Source organism: Eretmochelys imbricata, chromosome 4 (assembly GCF_965152235.1).
Source record: "Eretmochelys imbricata isolate rEreImb1 chromosome 4, rEreImb1.hap1, whole genome shotgun sequence".
Lineage (NCBI taxonomy): Eukaryota > Metazoa > Chordata > Testudines > Cheloniidae > Eretmochelys > Eretmochelys imbricata.
Window position 1 is genome coordinate 122,298,791 of NC_135575.1, and position 17,904 is coordinate 122,316,694.

The 17,904-nt window shown below is 40.0% G+C and overlaps 1 protein-coding gene across 1 annotated transcript in view; it reads left to right on the forward strand.

The window, feature by feature from the left end:
* Positions 1-17,904, forward strand: part of SORCS2 (sortilin related VPS10 domain containing receptor 2) — an 838,677-nt gene that overhangs the window by 799,061 nt on the left and 21,712 nt on the right. Inside the window, exons 15-20 of the mRNA XM_077814654.1 lie at positions 2,472-2,592; positions 4,518-4,651; positions 5,410-5,538; positions 8,204-8,375; positions 12,322-12,508; positions 16,927-17,060. Of these exons, the coding sequence (XP_077670780.1) occupies positions 2,472-2,592; positions 4,518-4,651; positions 5,410-5,538; positions 8,204-8,375; positions 12,322-12,508; positions 16,927-17,060 (877 nt within the window). The remainder of the gene's footprint in view (positions 1-2,471; positions 2,593-4,517; positions 4,652-5,409; positions 5,539-8,203; positions 8,376-12,321; positions 12,509-16,926; positions 17,061-17,904) is intronic.

The window sequence follows — 17,904 nt, forward strand, 5'->3', positions numbered from 1 at the left end:
GTGTCAAAAAAAAGAAAATATGAACAGATTGAAAGGTTCCGTAATGCGCAGGTGACAGACTGTTCAGGAAGGAGACACAGAGGCAGATAGCTGCATTAGCAGAACATGAAGTCTGCATTATTTTAGTACCTTGCATGAGAAAAAGAACAGACATCAAACATGGCAAAAGGCAGTTCATGCTTGCCAGCCCAGCAAGTCATACTGCAGTAGGCATTGTGGAAAACCATGAGACTACTTAGGTAGTCATTATCTAGTGTATGTAACTCCCATATGAATATCAGCATATCCCATATGAATATCATCAATATAGCAGACTATGGCTCCCTTGTCAAACTGAGCTACAAAGGAGTGAATCCTGTAGATCCTGATGAGCAATCTACATCCTGAGAAAAATGGATGCCATAATTTTAGGATAATACCCCCATTGGTCCAACAACATTTTTGAGATTTTGTATATGTTGCTTCTACCTCTGAGCCACTCCTGGTTTTTTGGGGCACAATTAAAGAAAAGAGGACAGAAGACAGGTCATCTAACTGCTCAGATCCCAGAGCCTGGCTATACATTATAAAAAGGAGTAAAATAAGCAAACTAGAGGAATGCATGTTTCTATTTAATGAGGGACTTTGGTATTTGTCAATGAGGCACTGATATCCCATCCTCGTGTGTTACAGCAAAGTTTTCCATGAGCATGCACAGCTCTATCATTATAATGTAACAGCATGGGCAAAATCCACGTCTCTGCACTGGTTCTGAATAGCAAATGTAGAATTATAAGTGAAGAGGGAACAAATCCTCCCTGAATCTTTAGCCCAGTGGTGGGCAACTTGCAGCCCGTGGGCCTCACGTGGCCCATCAGGGTAATCCTCTGGTGGGCTGCCAGACAGTTTGTTTACATTTGCACAGCTGCCCGCAGCTCCCAGTGGCTGAAGTTCGCCATTCCCGGCCAATGGGAGCTGCTGGAAGCAGCGTGGGCCAGAGGGACGTGCTAGCTGCCACTTCCCACAGTTTCCATTGGCCAGGAACGGCGAACTGCGGCCACTGGGAGCTGTGGGCAGCCGTGCAAATGTAAACAAACTGTCTGGCAGCTCACCAGCGGATTACCCTGGTGGGTTGCAGGTTGCCCACCACTGCTTTAGACTGTGGAGCCATTCCACAACCCCTCTTGGAGCCCTAGACCTTTGTGCCTCTAATCTACAGAAGCAATCCATGTGCAATCTGCAGATCCACCATTCCTATCATTCTATCATTGTTCCTAATTTAGTTCTACCTGTTCTAAGGGCTGGGGGACAGGAGGTCACATGTAACAGAACAGTGCCCAGAAAATGCAGGCCCCAAATCCTCCCATCTTCTGCTTACCTCGTGGTTCAACTGTGGACTTGGCCAAACTTATGGGCACAACAAAAGGAGTAAAGTAGTCAGTGGATGCTGCTAGAACCTGGAATAGGAGCTCTGTGGAAGCACTGAACAGAAAACTGTTCACTTCAGAATCAGACTTAAATTCTTTGGCAGTTATGCCACATGAGACTGAATGAGGCTCTAATTCAAAGCACAGATATATCTGACTTTTACCCAAACAGAGTCCTTATCCTTGCTAATTTGTTGCTGGATGTCTACTTACTCATTTTGTTTTGGAAATAAATGACCTCACTTTGGACATTGTGACTGCTTTGAAAGCACAGACCGGTTTTTAAACTTTAATGGAGTTCCCATTTTGGTTAGAAGGAAATTGACTATTTTGGGCTATCCTTTACTACAGCTTAGGCGGTACTGAGCCTTTAGATGTAACTCTTTAGGGATAGGAGTCAGAATTTCTTCATGCAATGCACTGATGAAAAATAATTATAAACAATAATACATGTTTTACACTTATCCCAAATCTAAGAACATATATTACAAATCATTAACTATTTGAACCTCACAAAATCCCTGTGAAGTTGATCAGTAGTAATATTAGCATTTTATGGCTAGGTAAGGTAAGGCACAGACAGACTAAGGAACTTGCATCAAGGTCACATAATGAATGAGTGGTGGAGTGAGAAATTGAACCCACCAGTCCTGACTCCCATTCCACTTCTCTAATGACTAACACTCAGCCTCTCTTATCTTATTGCAGAAACTCAAAATATGTCAACCATAAAGGGGATAATTAACTAAAATCTCAGACCCTCATTAAAATCATGTATATCTCTACCTCAATCGCAGAACAGTTTACTGGAAAAAAATAGTTCTTTAATAAATGAGCAATATCATTTCTTATGGTTCGGTAGACAATTGACAGATGTTTGCTCCCCATAGAGATCTCCTGAAAATGTATATCAAAAGCTGGGGGGAAGTGGATAAGTTAAGAAGCAGCACTTTTATTTTCAGCAGAGGGCACTGTAAATAGAGGGGGAAGTGAATAATAATGAGAAATCTGTGAAGTATGAAGATGATTTTCCACAAGGTTTTTACTTTTGCTCTTTCTGTTCAGAGTCTTTGGACACATCAGTTATCGTTCAGACTGGGAGCTGGTGAAAGTAGACTTCAGACCATCTTTCCCCAAGGAGTGCACTGAAGATGACTATGAATCTTGGGACCTCACAGATCTACAGGTACTGGACACACAATGATCTTGTGTTAATAATAATACATAGTGCTTATATAATGCTTTGATATTCATTGTACTGTACAAACATTCACTAATGAGTGTGGATTTCAGCACACAGCTTTGACAACCCCAGAGTGATTTTCAGAGGGATGAAAATAGTCCATTGCTGTTTTTATCAGTGTCTTCAGAATGGCTTAGTCATTGTACAGGAGATAGATTTTGTGTTTCTTTTATTACATAAACTGGGCTGGGGAAGGAGGAAGTATACTTAATTACTTACCACAGTAATAGGTGGTCGTGATGGATTGTGAAAAGTTAGACACACACTGGAAATTAAAACCCATCTCACTAATTGAAGCAATTTGAACATGCAGTTACATGTTCTGCCAACTTCCCAACCATGCACTGTACTCATATGTAAAGCACCAGAAGTAATTCCAGAATCTCAGTGGACTAATCGTGTATTAGAGGCCAGTTGTTTTAGGCAATTGTTCTGTACTAATGCATTAATGCATTAATCCCAGTATCCTGGCAAAATTTAATTTTTGGCAACTACATTCTCTGTACTATTCTCTTTACAGTGTATTTTTTATACAGACCACTTTGTGATCCTTTTGGATTAAACAAGATATATCCCTGTTAGTCATGATGCTCACTGTCATTGTTATTTTTACTCTTCTCCCTGTGAATTTATTCCCTTTTCTCCTTCTGTGCCTCTTTCTCTAAGTTTCTTCTTCATCTGCCATTCTGTAGTATTCCAACCAAACTTTCCTTCAGCACTTATTCATTGAATATATTATCACTACTGCTATACTCCTCCTCACCTGGGGCATGTTAGGTATGTACTTAGAATGTAACATAGCCCCTAGCCTTAACAAGAAAAGTACATTGAAACAGTGGAATTACACCTCTCCATGGACGTTTCAGAAACTGGAAACTTCTGAAATTATTTTAAAAATTGATGGAGTATTTAAAAATACCCACTTACCAGTACAGAATGTTTAAGTGACCATTCTCCAGGCATAAGTAATAGAGCTGTGCATATAACTGCAGAATTAGGGCCACAATTACCCATACATTTTTAATGCATATCGTTAGACTTCTGCCCTTTAGAAAATATGTCTCAGTATCTGGAGAAGATTACTCTGTGTGCCATATGTGTATTGTGAATGATCCAGAAAGAGTGTTCTAACAAAAAGGAAAAAAAGAAGCAGTTGTTATTCATTATAATGCATCATAAGCATGTACGAAACTGTACAGTTGCAGAACTGTGCTACAGAAATAAATCACTGTCTCAAACCATTAATCACTATTGCTATTATTATTTATTTGTATACAGTAGCACCTAAAGACCCAAGTGAGATCTGGGCTCCATTGGGCTAGGGAGCTGTACAAGCATATAGTAAGAGACAGTCCCTGTCCTGAAGACCTTAAAGTCTAATTAGGCAAGACATACAAAAGGGTAGAAGAGGAAAAAAAGTATTAGTATCCCCATTTTACAGATGAGTTCAGAGAGATTAACAAGATGTTCAAAAGTAACAAGATTTCAGGAGTCTTTGTTTTTGAGTGCCCAACTTGAGACATTTTAAATAGGCTTGTTTTACAGAAAGTGTGGAGTAAATGCCATCTGAAAAACCCCTTTAAGGTGTCTTATATCTGGCACCACAAATCAAGACACTCAAAATCAGTAGGCACTTTTAAAAGTCTTGACCTAAATGCCTTCCAGAGTTCACCCAGGAATCCTGTAACAGAGTCAAGAATTAAACCCAGATTTCCTGCCCCTGAGCCTTAGCCACAAGACCAGCCTTTCTCTGGCTACAGTCTAAGTCACAAGTGGGTGGACTTCATGACAGTATAATTTGGAACAAACACAGAAAAATAAAACTTCTCATAGCTTTGGTTTTTACACTCCTGTGCTTTAATGTTCAGGGTGATCGCTGCATCATGGGTCAACAGAGAAGTTTTCGGAAGAGGAAGATTTCATCATGGTGCATTAAAGGGAGGAGTTTCACATCTGCTCTCACATCCAAAGTTTGCGAGTGTGCAAACTCTGATTTCTTATGGTGAGCCTTTCTATGGATTTTCACAGTTATCCTAAAGATGAAGTGTGCGAGAGTCTGGGATATATAAACCCCACAACTTTCCTAAGCTGAAAACAACAATAAAACACCCCGGCAGGATCTGAATGAGAGGTTGTTTTCCCAAATGTTAGATCTGTTTCTTTTTAAAAGGCAAAATTACTGCAATAATCCTATTACTGTTTATGTTGGTGGGTTTTGCAAGCAGTTATATAGAATATCATAGCATGGCAGAGTAATGCAGAGCTATTATTATTGCCATAGAAGCCTAAGTGCTGTGGAGTTTCTTCTGAAAAACAGAACCACAAAAGCTCTGACATTTTTGAAGTAAGGTGTCAGGTGGAAACAAACAGACTAGACAAGTCCTGATGTTTTTTTTACTCAGGCAAACTCCCATGGAGCAAAATGTGAATGATGATCAGAGGATTTGACCTATGGTATTTAATACAAATCCTCTCTAGTTCTGAGTGAAGTGGAGGAGAAAGCGTGGTCAAAGAACCCCTTTAAAAAAACTAAGCTGCCAACAGAGAGAATTCTATGGAACTCATTCACAAAACTTTTTGGACCCAATCCTGCTCTCAAATCACTGCCTTTCAGGGCAGAACTGGGCTTAGCATGTTGTGTGTTGGCTTGGTACGAGATAGTATTCAAAAATAGGGTCTCCCTCACTTCTACCCAACCACAGAAAACAGATTTGCTAATAAAACAGGGGCGCTAACAGATTAATTGGATTTGTTTTGCAGTGATTATGGATTTGAACATTCAGCACCTCTGAAATCAGAATCCAGCAAGTGCTTTGCTAACTTTTGGTTTAACCCAGAATCACCCCCTGAAGATTGTGCATTAGGGCAGGCCTATGCGAGCAGCACAGGGTAAGTATTTGATACTTTACCAGCATTCAGGGGGGAGAGTACTCCTGCAGAGGATTACAACATGGCCTTAGGGAAAAGTAAATAAATACTCTTTATAGTTAAATTGTTTGCATCAAAATTGTCCATAGGTAGGGTTAGTGTGTAGGATGGTTTTAGTGGGGAGAAGGGCTAGGACTTGTAGGAAGGGCCAGGGCACTGTCAGCTTGATTTTTTTTAAAATTGGTAAAGCACCCTTTAAGTGGTATGTCCTGATTTTTAAAAAAAGGTTTTAAGGGTTTTTCTACTCTTTGAAAGCAAAAGCATCAAACATGCAAAATATGTCCAAACCCAAGCGCCCACAAGTCTTGTCAAACTCCAAAAATCATAAGATAGGCTTAAAAAATAAGGAGATTTGAGATTTTTTTTTCATTTCTTTTGTGATATTTAAGCCTTTAGGGATGTGATGAGCTTTACAGTTACTAAAGGAGTGAAGGAGCATCACTGGGCCAAGAGGGCCCACCTCTCAGCAGGTGCAGAGCATGTTCCAAATGGAGGATCTACTCAAAAGGAGACTCTGACAGTCAGGCAGGGAGGGAGAGTGAAGGAGAGACTATCCGAAGGGAGGAAGCCAGTTTGCAGCTTTTGAGGACAAAGCAATCCACAGGAGAGGGTCTGGACTGTGGGTAAGACCCAACTGGGAGGATAAGGGTCTGACCCTTTTCCCTCCCTTGACTCCCTGATGAGGGAGAATAACTGGATACTTGGACGAGAGCTGGGGAATGTTTGGTTGACTGACTGAGCTGCTGGGACTGACTGGGAACTCCCACTGGGGGAAGTGGGCTGCGACCACTCCCCAAACTAAAGAGAGAACAAAGAGGAAGGAAGCAGCCCAGGGGAGGCAGCTCAGGTGCACCATGAAGAGGCAACTGAGTCATTCCACACCTCTCCCCCTGGGGCTCTGGGCTGCGACCCAGTGGAGAGAGAGAGCCTGGGCCCCCAATGTTTCCCTTCCCCTCAAACCCCCAGTTGGTCCAGGAGAAACCTGGGGCACCAGGGAATTGGTGGGCTGGCCTCAGAGTGAAACCCCACTACAAGGTGCAAGGAATCTCAAGCCAAGGCCTGCCCGTTAGAGCTGCTGGCCTCTGAGTAAAACCTGCTACTGGGGTCACATTTTCCTGCTTTTCTTCACAATGATGAGAGTTAGAAACTTTCTTTTTTAAAATATGTGAAAGGTGAGATTCTTAGGTAACCACATGCTTCCAGGAGCTGGCATTTTCAAGAAAGCAGCAAACATCAAGAGACTAGTGAAAAATCACTAATGTTGGCAAGAGTGCACTGCTTCCCATTTGTCTCCTGTTTGCACCCATAATTGGTGTCTTTTCAGTTTCAGTGTTGCTACTACTATTACTAGTAACCAACTTCTTGCAGAGCCTGAGTTAGAGCGTAACAAATGTATTTGGGCATACGCTTTTGTGGGTTAAAACCCACTTCATCAGATGTGTGGAGTGAAAAATGATGCATCTGATCAAGTGGGTTTTAGCCCACAAAGCTTATGCCCAAATAAATTTGTTAGTCTCTAAGGTGCCACAAGGACTCCTAGTTGTTTTTGCTGATACAGACTAACACGGCTACCACTCTGGAGCTAGAGCATGTGAATGTGCTCCCCACAGAGCAGCGCATGAGGGATGCAACTTGCCATGTAGAGAACAGTCCTCAAAGGCCCTGAATAAACAATGGGAAAAGAGAGAGAGAAATATTTTTCTCTAAACTCTTTTCTGATCATCTTAGGAGCTGTTTATAACAATTGTAACTACACATTTTTCGGATATGACTTTAAAGTTGGCAGTGACCCTTTAATTTTAATCCTTTAATTTTATTTTGGAGCAATTTACCCTCTGATTCAAATAATTTACAGTTTTAGGAATAAGTATATATCCTTACTCAGCTTCTCCTTCTTCCCCTCATGTCCTCAGGGGTAAATAATCTGCAGTGAATGTATTCTTTTCCTAATCCTGTGGAGAACTGAGAATCAAAGGAAAGCTTTACCGAACTGTAAACAATAGAGCACAGAACATACACTACAATGTAGTATGATGTCTGTGCTGAGAATAAGTTGCAGCTGGCAATAACATCATCTTTCTCAGCTGCATAGATTGGGACCAAATGTTGAAATGTCAAATCAGGAAAGAAAATCACAGTTTGCTTTATCAGTGAAAATCCGTTTTTTGTTTGTTTGTTTTTTGGTAGTGTATGGCCGTTGTAACGTAGCATGTTTGAACTCAGAAGGATGAAACATCAATTGTGTTAAAAAGAATGGTTAAAAATAACAAACCTGAATAAAACTGATTCTTGCACAATTCCAGCATAATCCTGAGTGCTTCCTTGTTCACCCTCAGCCAATCTTTGTCAGGCTCCATTTTTTATTATTCTGTTATGCAAAATTTGTATTTTAAAGTGTTTTAAGAGCCACACAGGCATAGAGTAGTTCATCAGCACTGGAATTAGCTCCTTGGGAATGCAGAAGCTGTTTGATCTGATTTCCATCTGAACTTTGGGACATTGACCAGCCCCACTGAGAAGTCAATTACCATGTGGTAGTCATTGTTATACTGTCCTGCAGTGCCCCCAGTGGCACCCACCTGCTATTCTCCAGTCCTGTGTGCTCACTGCTTATTGTTTTATGCAGGTACAGGAAAGTGGTGTCTAATGTATGTGAAGGTGGTGTCGACTTGCAGCAGAATTTAGCCCAGCATATGTGTCCACTGATTGCTCCCAAAAGACTGCAGATCAGCATCAAAGGAGAGAGCCTGGCTGTGAAACCTGGAGAAGACATCACCTTTGTAGTCACGCAAGAGCAGGTAATGAAGAACTTCAGCCTCTTAAAAATGTCAACGCTCGTTTAGAAGTTATTTCTAGGCACTAATTTCTCTCCTCTCTGGACGGTGGGTGAACCGGGATTAGCCCATGGCTTAGAAATAGGTGCACAAACCTTTCTGTTGCTATTGCTGCATCCATTTAACCAAATGGAAGTATTCAGTGAACCTACAAAAATGATAGCTCTGTCTAAGAAACTGGGTTCATCCCTCAACAGCGTTTTTCTCCACTGTTCCTTAAAGACATCATTCAAAGTAGCAGCCGTGTTAGTCTGTATTCACAAAAAGAAAAGGAGTATTTGTGGCACCTTAGAGACTAACCAATTTATTTGAGCATAAGCTTTCGTGAGCTACAGCTCACTGCATCAGATGTGTAGCTCACGAAAGCTTATGCTCAAATAAATTGGTTAGTCTCTAACGTGCCACAAATACTCCTTTTTTTTTTTAAAGACATCAGCAACTTTGAAAATCTTAGCTTAAGTGAGTTAAGTGCCAACTCGCTTGATCTGCTTTGAATATTCCAGTCTTCAGTGTTAGGGAGGATTCAAGTGAATTGTAAAGAAATTGTACTTAAAATCATGTGGAAAATGGAGTAGAGACAACATTAATACAGATAAAATGTTCAACCTCAGTAAAGGCATGGAGGGATGATGAAGCCAAAGAGCCTGAAGTAAATTCATGCATTTCAGCAAGGCTGTTGATACAACCTGCGCCCCAGATTCATTCCTACCCACAGATGGGGGGATTAGCCATCATATCCCAGATTTTCAAAAAGGTACAGCACCCACAGTGTTACAGTGGAAGCTGCTAGTTCCAGCTTTGAAAATCTGGACTTTGTTTCAGTGCCTAAAATGGGAGCTCCTATCTCTTTTTTGACCACCTGGCCCCAATTGTGGGTACTGAGCACTTGAAAATCTGGCTCTGAGCTCTTTTAGTCTCGCCTATCAAAAAAGTGAATCACATCTTGTTGGTAATCAGGTAAAACATAAAATAAAATCACCAGGTAGTAAAGGATAATCACATCTACTATGTATAGTCCTTATTGATAAGTTTCCCTGTGTTGCCTAAAAGAGGCAATACCTTAAAGGCATAACCACACTGTAACAGTCTGATCTGTAGGATGGAACAGTCTGATCTGTAAGTTTGTGGTTCTTAACACTTACTCATTAACTGCCAGATTCTGCCATACTTTCTCTGGTTGAGTACTACTTTACTTTGTCACTAATCCCATTGATTTCAAAGAGTCTGAAGGAAATTCATGCATTTCAGCAGGCCTGAATTGGGGATACTTGCAGAGTAAGTTACTACTTAATATGTGGCAGAATCTGGCTCTAAGTAGGTATTGGCCTTAGCTATAGTAAGGTCAGATATATCTCCATTTCTTTTCCTAATTCTCTGTGCTGTCATCATTTCATTATTAGTAAAGAAACAGCACTTGACTATAATCTGAGAGCTCAGTGATTCATCATTTCTGTTGATTGTGATGGGGCATCTAAAAATATGATTTTTGTCAGAGTAGGAATTCTGAGACTTGAATGTGTTTCTCTGTCAACTGGTAGAACACCTAAGACATGCAAAGATGCTCAAAGATCACAAATGGTATTCTCTCTCTCTCTCTCTCTCTATTAGTGATAGCTATGCATAATACTCTGAACTATAAGTCTCCTTTACAAGAAACCTAACAATTTACTGCCCCCTATGGCTGAGAATCAATAAATCCATAATATTAGTTAGAAACAGAAAGGCAGGTTTTACACAAGGGACCAATTAGATCTTCTGACAATTAGTGAGCTTACGGGATAGATCCACTAACACCAAAGAGATGTAGTATTATATCTATCTGTCACACAATATTAGTTTATTGCTGTATGTGAATACCGGTTATTAGTTTCACAGGAGCAAGAGGCTTTGGCTCACACTGTGTTCATCTGAGTGATACATTACTGAGTTTATATCTAGTAATATTATTAACAACAAGAAGAAGAAAATAAGCTGTCCCAAGCTCTGCTCGCTCAGTCCACAAAATGCATGAATAAACAATGTCAAGAAAATCCACTGTTCGCAGAAGAACTATGTAGATGTGTCCAAGTTCCATTTAATTTAGCTGTATTTTTCCTGTGTTCCTCTTTTGTTATCAAACCATTAATATCTTCCTATTTTAGAGAATGAAATCAGTGCTTTGAAAACATCAGGGTCCTTAAATAGTATTATAGTAGGAAGGGCATTGTGAGAACAAAACATTCATTAAAACTCAGATCTGGTTTACAACATAACACCTTACTCCTATACCCCCCTGGAGATAGTATGTAGGTGCTTTGCTAGCATAAGAAAGCAAACAAGCAGTATTTCCACTTTAGTGTCACCTAAGTGAATTGCACTTACAAGGACACAGCTGAGGAATCTCCTTTGCTTTAAACTTTTAATAAGGTATTGTCTCCTCTACTAAATTCCACCCATCTGTATCCAAAGAAAATGGTGATTTGAAGAAAATGTTCACAGCAGAGGAGTGTACAAGGCAATAAACTCCTTGTGGGTGATGCATTCTGGAGTTGAGGCATTTGAGAACTATGCAGGATCTTCATTGTGAGCATTCTCTCACCTTGTGAACATTTTTTCCTTTTATCTGACAAGACAGAAGAAAATTCATCCAAACAGCAGCACTTAAAAAAAATGTTTTCCTTTCCTTTGTAATGCAAAGATCTGAAAGTTCTTGTCTGCTGTTGCCTCCTTTGATCTTCTGTTAACATCATGTTTTGGGATGAGGTTTTGAAGTATGACTTTTTCAGACAGTGGCGAGTGTGGAAATGGAATAATGAAACTGAACATATAAAGATTTCAGGGTCATTTGGGAGGCGATAACACGTGATTTTTCAATGCTGTGATTGGCTGAAATCCTTTTGTAGTAATATAATTATTGTAATGCACTGTCAGGTGAGTAGCTGCATGACTGCCTTTCCTGGATGCAATCAGAACTGTTACAATGCATGTCCTAGGCAATGTACTGCTAATGGAGTGTCTCCTTTAGCTCCAGTCATGTGGCTCTGTCCAGATGGGAGAATCTGAGTTCTGTACTCACTGTCAGGAATATCCATGGTGTGTAGCCTAGTGACAATGTAAAGTCATAAGTGGTTATGTTTTTTGTTTTAATGAAGTTGCACATTGAAGACAATCTTCATCATCCCAATACTTTAGGCCTGACTTTAGAAAGACAGTGTCATTTTCATGAGCACTTGGCAGAGCTATAATGAATAATAAATTATAGCAGATGGCTAAGGTGGTATAAATGCTATGCTAGCCATAGTAATACTGTGCTAACGCATATGCTATGTCAACTGGGTTTTTGCTAGCACAGTGGAAGGGGCTTAAGAGTCCTAGATAAAGTCAAAGAATACTTATAGATTGGGATGGCTCTGCAAATCATGTTGGTCATATCCAGAGGCGTGGTCAGTGTAGCATAATGCAGTTACAATCTGTTGACTAATCTGGAATATTTTATCCTCATTAAACTGGATCTGTGTTACAGATGAGGGAATATTAATATAGACACACACAGAATCATAGAATATCAGGGTTGGAAGGGACCTCAGGAGGTCATCTAGTCTAACCTCTTGCTCAAAGCAGGACCAATCCCCAATTTTTGCCCCAGATCCCTAAATGGCCCTCTCAAGAATTGAACTCACAACCCTGGGTTTAGCAGGCCAGTGCTCAAACCACCGAGCTATCCCTCCCACCCCACATCACCACTTGTCCTAAACTGTTTGGAGTAGGGATTGTCTTTCTGTTCTGTGTTTGTACAACACTTACAACAATGGGGCCTTGATCCATGGCTGGGGCTCCTAGGCACTACCATACACAAATAAGTAATAATAATGTGTCCTGTTTCTTTGAATCTTGGCTATTCAAAACATCTCTGATTTATTTCTTCTGCTAGGGAGATATTCTAAACACCAAGTACCAGGTGGACCTTGGAGATGGCTTTAAGGCAATATACGTGAACCTCACAATGACAGGGGAACCTATTCGGCACCGTTATGAGAACCCTGGGATTTACCGTGTCTCAGTCAGGGCTGAGAATGTTGCCGGGCATGAGGAGGCAGTGGTGTTTGTTCAAGTTAATTGTAAGTTGTGCTGTTTTGTTTTTCTCTGGTTTCACTTTTGCAACTTTACCACAAGTCGATAACAGCTACGGGGCAGTGATTTCCAGAAGAAATTATATTGAGGATATTATCACCAAAATACATTTCTTTGAATGTGCTCATGCAGTAATGCACCTGCTGCACATGGTTAATGCAGATAATTGTAAATGGGGGAAGGTATTACCAATCAAAGGGAGACCTTACTTTAAAGGGAAGCATGATCTAGTGATTAGATAGCAGGAGCATATAAGGCAGGAGTAGGGGTATCTGTGTTGTAATCCCAGTTGTGACACTAATTCCCTCTACGGTTTCAGGTACCATTTTCAATCTTGGGTGGTTAAATTTAGCCATGTAAATACATATACAGATACTTAAGTAAGTGACCTGATTTTCAGAGGTGTAGAGATGATGTCTTCTCTTCCCTTATTTTCAGAAGTCTCAGATTAGTGGGAGCAGTAGGTGTTCCCCATTTCTGAAAATCAGATCATTAGTTAAGATGCCTGAATCTAGATTTAGTTGCCTAATTTTAGCTACCCAAATTTAAAAATGTTGGCTCCAGTATATATTGACTTAACTGTATATTGCAGTGAGAATGTGCAGTACCACATGAAATAGACCATTTATTTTTCTTTTAATTAAAACCAAAATAAAAACCATCAACTAGAATTCAAAGAAAAGAAACAGCAGTACACAAGGAATAGCATGCTCCATCAGAGGTTTAATGTACCTCAGTCAATTCATAATTGAAATAAAACAGGTAGCTCACTGCTGGAACTGCATTTTCCTCTCCTTTCAGAACTCATAACAGCTGTTGCTTCTCCTGTTCTTAGATAGGTCAAATAGAACTCCAGAAACAAATCAAAAAAAGGCAAGTTACTTCTCTTGTGTTCTCCAAGTCCTAGCTTAAGGCTTTGGGGAGTGGGATGGGTGGGCTCCATCATGAATCCTGAAACCAAGTAGAAAGCAGTAAACGTTGGAGCCTCTGCAGAGATTGGAATGTTTAGTGCAAGTCTACAGGAAATGGACAGTGGCTCCAGCTACCCATATTTCCCTTCTGTTAGCCAGAGTCTTTGAGATGCAGCATTGTCTAGCAAATGATGGGAGTAAAGAGATCTGGGTTCTATTCCTTCCTCTGCCCCGACTGACTGTGTGACCAGTTAGGGCCCTATCTTGTGTCCATTCAGATTAATTGCAAAATTCCCATTAAAAGCACAGGAAGCAGGATTAGGACCATAACCTCTGTGCCTCAGTTTCGTTATCTGTTTTTTTAAAAAATTTGTGATAGTAACATTTCCTTACAGCATAGTGTTCTCAGCTTTAATTTATTAATTGTCAGGTGCTTAGATGCCAAGCTGGTAGATTTGATAAACAGAAGCAGGGAAGGAGAGTGGGTGAGTATGGATCTGTAGAAGCAATATATGCTGCAAACTTTCTCCCTTGAGAATTGTCGCACTCTTGGGAGGCTGACAAGCAGTAAGATGCCCTGAAGGAGGGCTGAAGGATTGCCTTCCCAAAAAGTCCCTGTGATTTGGCCCCTATATCATGAGATGAGTGATGAGTGAAGGATGTAAATGGAGTTTCATGTGGTGGATTTACAAATGGCAGCGGGGGAGGTATATTTCTCAAGCATAAAATTAATGCTATATCTAATCTGGTATTGGAACACTCATTTGATTAGGATTGAGTACAAAGGTCGATCCACTAGGATAATCTCTAAACTGATTTTGAGTCCCATCCCCCCTCGTATCTTCCTCGGTATTCCCATTGGACTTTTACCCAATGTCACAGACAACCTTGGAGTCTTATGAAAGTATTTTGTCTCGTTCAGGGTGAGTAGATACTTTACATCTGATTTATGCAGGCCTGATAAATTGTGAGGTTTGAGGACGATGACCAGGACTAATTAAAATGGAATCTGGAAATTGTGGAGGAATTTAGGTTGTGGGCTCAGAAACACCTTATCCCGTGGAATATCATGAAAGTGGAATAAGCCATAAACCCCAGTATCTCAAAATTCTTTTTACCTGATGTAACAGTCAGTAGGAATGTAGTTTTGAGGGACAGAGGGAAAAGACAGAGTTCATTAAACTTGTCAGTACTAAACTCAAGCCCCATGAATAGGAAAAGTCCCAAACTGCAGGACAGATATGCACCAGATCTTTAAAGAAACTTTTCATAGTAGGATGAACCAATATTATGGTTCTTTGATCCAGAGGATAAGATGCTGCTGCAGCAGCCTAGTAAACTTTACCAGAAGCTAGAGCAAGCCTCAGTTCTTTTAAAAAGCAAGTTGGACCAGAATAAAGGGAATTGCTGAACGACGTGGATCTGTGTTTTGTTGCTTCTCTACAGTGGATGTGAAAGGGATTTGTTTTTGTGAGTGAGTTAGTATTGGGCACCAGGTATATTTTTAAAACTAAACCCACAAAAATTATAGTCTGGACAAACAAAAGTCTTGCAAACCAACTAATCAGTAATTGTTTCTCATTCTGTCTGTTCAGAGGTGTGATCCCAAAATACGCACCATCTTCTTCCAATTCATTCCAGGATGCTGTGACTCAGACAATCAAAAGAACTCACAATTACTAATAATTAGCTAATTCCACCTTCTCTAAGAGTGAAACCATAGCTCAGAGGGGCACTTTTCTCTGGGAAAGCGGAAATAACATGTAGTTACAAGCAAAAATCAAGACCGTGATCCTGTTTGCTAATCTGAATAATCCAGACATTTTATAGATGCCCTCCCCCCCAAAAAAAATATTTCAAAATTAAGTAGTTTCTGTCTTCCTTTTGTAGAGGATCCGGACAGCTTTAATCCACATAGTCAAAAAGGGTTTGTTCCAAGTTTAAGAGATTTTACTACCATTCCTGAATTTTCCTCAAGATATTCAGCAGCTAGGGGAGTGCTTTAATTCAGCTTCTTAAAACAACTATTGAAGAAATTCCATTCACTTAAGATCACAGTATGTTGAACACACTAACTTGGTTTTAGAGTCATTTGAGAGAGAGTTTAATAAAAACAGAAACTCTTGTGTTCAAACAAAATTGCACACAATCTGGCCTCTGCGAAGTGGAGAGAGGTAGGTGTATGCTATATGGGCCACCTGCTCTCAGGGAGGAGAGATCTCTCAGAGTATGTCTATGCTGCAGCTGGAAGTGTGCCTCCCAGCCTGGGTATACAGACGTACCAGCTTTGCTTGAGCTAGTGCTCTAAAAATGAGTGTGGATGGTTTGGCATGCGCTAGCCTCCTGAGTATGGATCCAGGGAGTCAGGCAGACTTATACTTGCGAGCCAGCCCGTGACACTGTCTGCACATGCTACTACTCCCAGGTGGTAGGCATCCTCCCAGCTACAGTGTAGGCATACCCACAGTGAGTGTGAATTGGACGTGAATGGGCAGTGATGTAATTAGTGCAAGGAGGGTAAGGAAAGGCTCACAGTGATGCCTGGATTGAGGCTAATTGCTCTGAATGACAAAGAGATGTTTAGAGTACAGAGAGAAATTATAAGATGGATTTGTTATATATAATGACTTACATGACGTTTGTAAAGCACTTTGGGTTTCTGAAATGGAAGGTGCAATATAAGTAAAAAAATAAGTGTTAAAAGCCTCCAAGCTTTGAGTGCTTTTCTGAAACAAATATAACTCATGCCTCCTATAAAGATTTTCTTTCAATAATATTATTTTAGTAAATATTTTTATGGACCCAAATACAATGAGACTAGTAAAAACCCGATACAGAGATTTTAAAGTGATGCAGTTTTTGTACTCTGCCTGCAAATACTTATAGCTGCAGGTATAGCCTCACAAGGTAAAACTTCAGAAAGGAACAAACTTACTCTAAGAGCACGTGTTTAATGTACAGAAGTTATACATTTAAATTTGAAAACCAATTAGCTTCTAATAGACAGATTTTTAAAGTATGTATTAATTGGATATTATGCTGAATATTAGCCTGACTGCTGATACTTCGTAATGAAAATGAACAGTCAGCATCATTCTTCTCAGATTTTGCCTTAAAAATATCAGAGGCCTGGTAGAATTTCCATCAATTTTATCTTTGATTACTTTCCTTTTCCGTCTTTTTTTTTCAATTGGGCTAAATTTACTTATGATCTTCTATGTCAGACTTGCACAAGAAAGACTCATGCAGGTGCACCAATAAATCACATTGTTCTGGATTTTTATTTGTGACCTCCTTTGTTTAATTAAAATGTCCATGAAATACCTTCAGCTCTTTTCATTGATGTATGCAGAAAACAGGAGGGAGAAAAGTAAATTCAGGACCTTGTTCTGTGCAGGTGAGACTGCTGCAGAATTGCTGAACAAGAGAAAAAGCAGAGGCATTCAATAAATTGATGGATTCTTGATTAATGGCCTTTTTGGAACTCTATTCAGCTCCACTGCAGGCTTTACATCTAGAAGTGGTTCCAGTCATTGGGAGAAACCAGGAGATGAATTTGACAGCCATCGTATTGCCCAAGAACCCTAACTTGACAGTCTTCTACTGGTGGATAGGAAACAATCTTCAGGTACACACAAGATTTCACTGGAGATTTTTTTCCAGCCTCTCTTCAGTAAGGATTATGTCTAAGTCCTATTCCTTTTGGGAAAATACTCTCCTAGTATACATGACATTTTGCAGAATAGCTAGGGGGGAGGGATAGCTCAGTGGTTTGAGCATTGGCCTGCTAAACCCAGGGTTGTGAGTTCAATCCTTTAGGGGCCCATTTAGGGATCTGGGGCAAAATTGGGGATTGGTCCTGCTTTGAGCAGGGGGTTGGACTAGATGACCTCCTGAGGTCCCTTCCAACCCTGATATTCTATGATTCTGTTTCAAACACTCTGTTATACCATCTATTAAATGTTATTTAAACCCCATTAAATGATCATGAATTTTCTTTATTGTTCCTTTCCCCATTATTGCTATTTTTGTGATTCATTTTTTTAATTTTCATAAACAAACAAAAATACAAAAATATAAATGACTTGCAGTTTGCATATGTTATCAGGTACCACACATTTCACAGGATATCCCATAGCACCTTTAATTTAAGCACCTTTATTGTTTGTCAAAGCTGAAAAATCAGACAATAACACAGGCATAAGATGTTAGGGTCATGGTAATAATCATCAATCATCATCATCAATCATAAAAAGACACATACAAATAAGCAGAAAAGAGGAGGAGGAGACCTCAGGTATAACAGAAGTCTGGCATTATTTGAGCCATCTCAGAATCCCTTATCCAAATGTATCAAGAAACAGAGTCCAGTTTTTTTTTAATTCATATCATTGCTCTCCACATCAATAGGCTGTTCTTTCTTTCGCTGCTTACTCAGTCAGGTTCAAATACCAGTGCTCTATTTTGGGCAT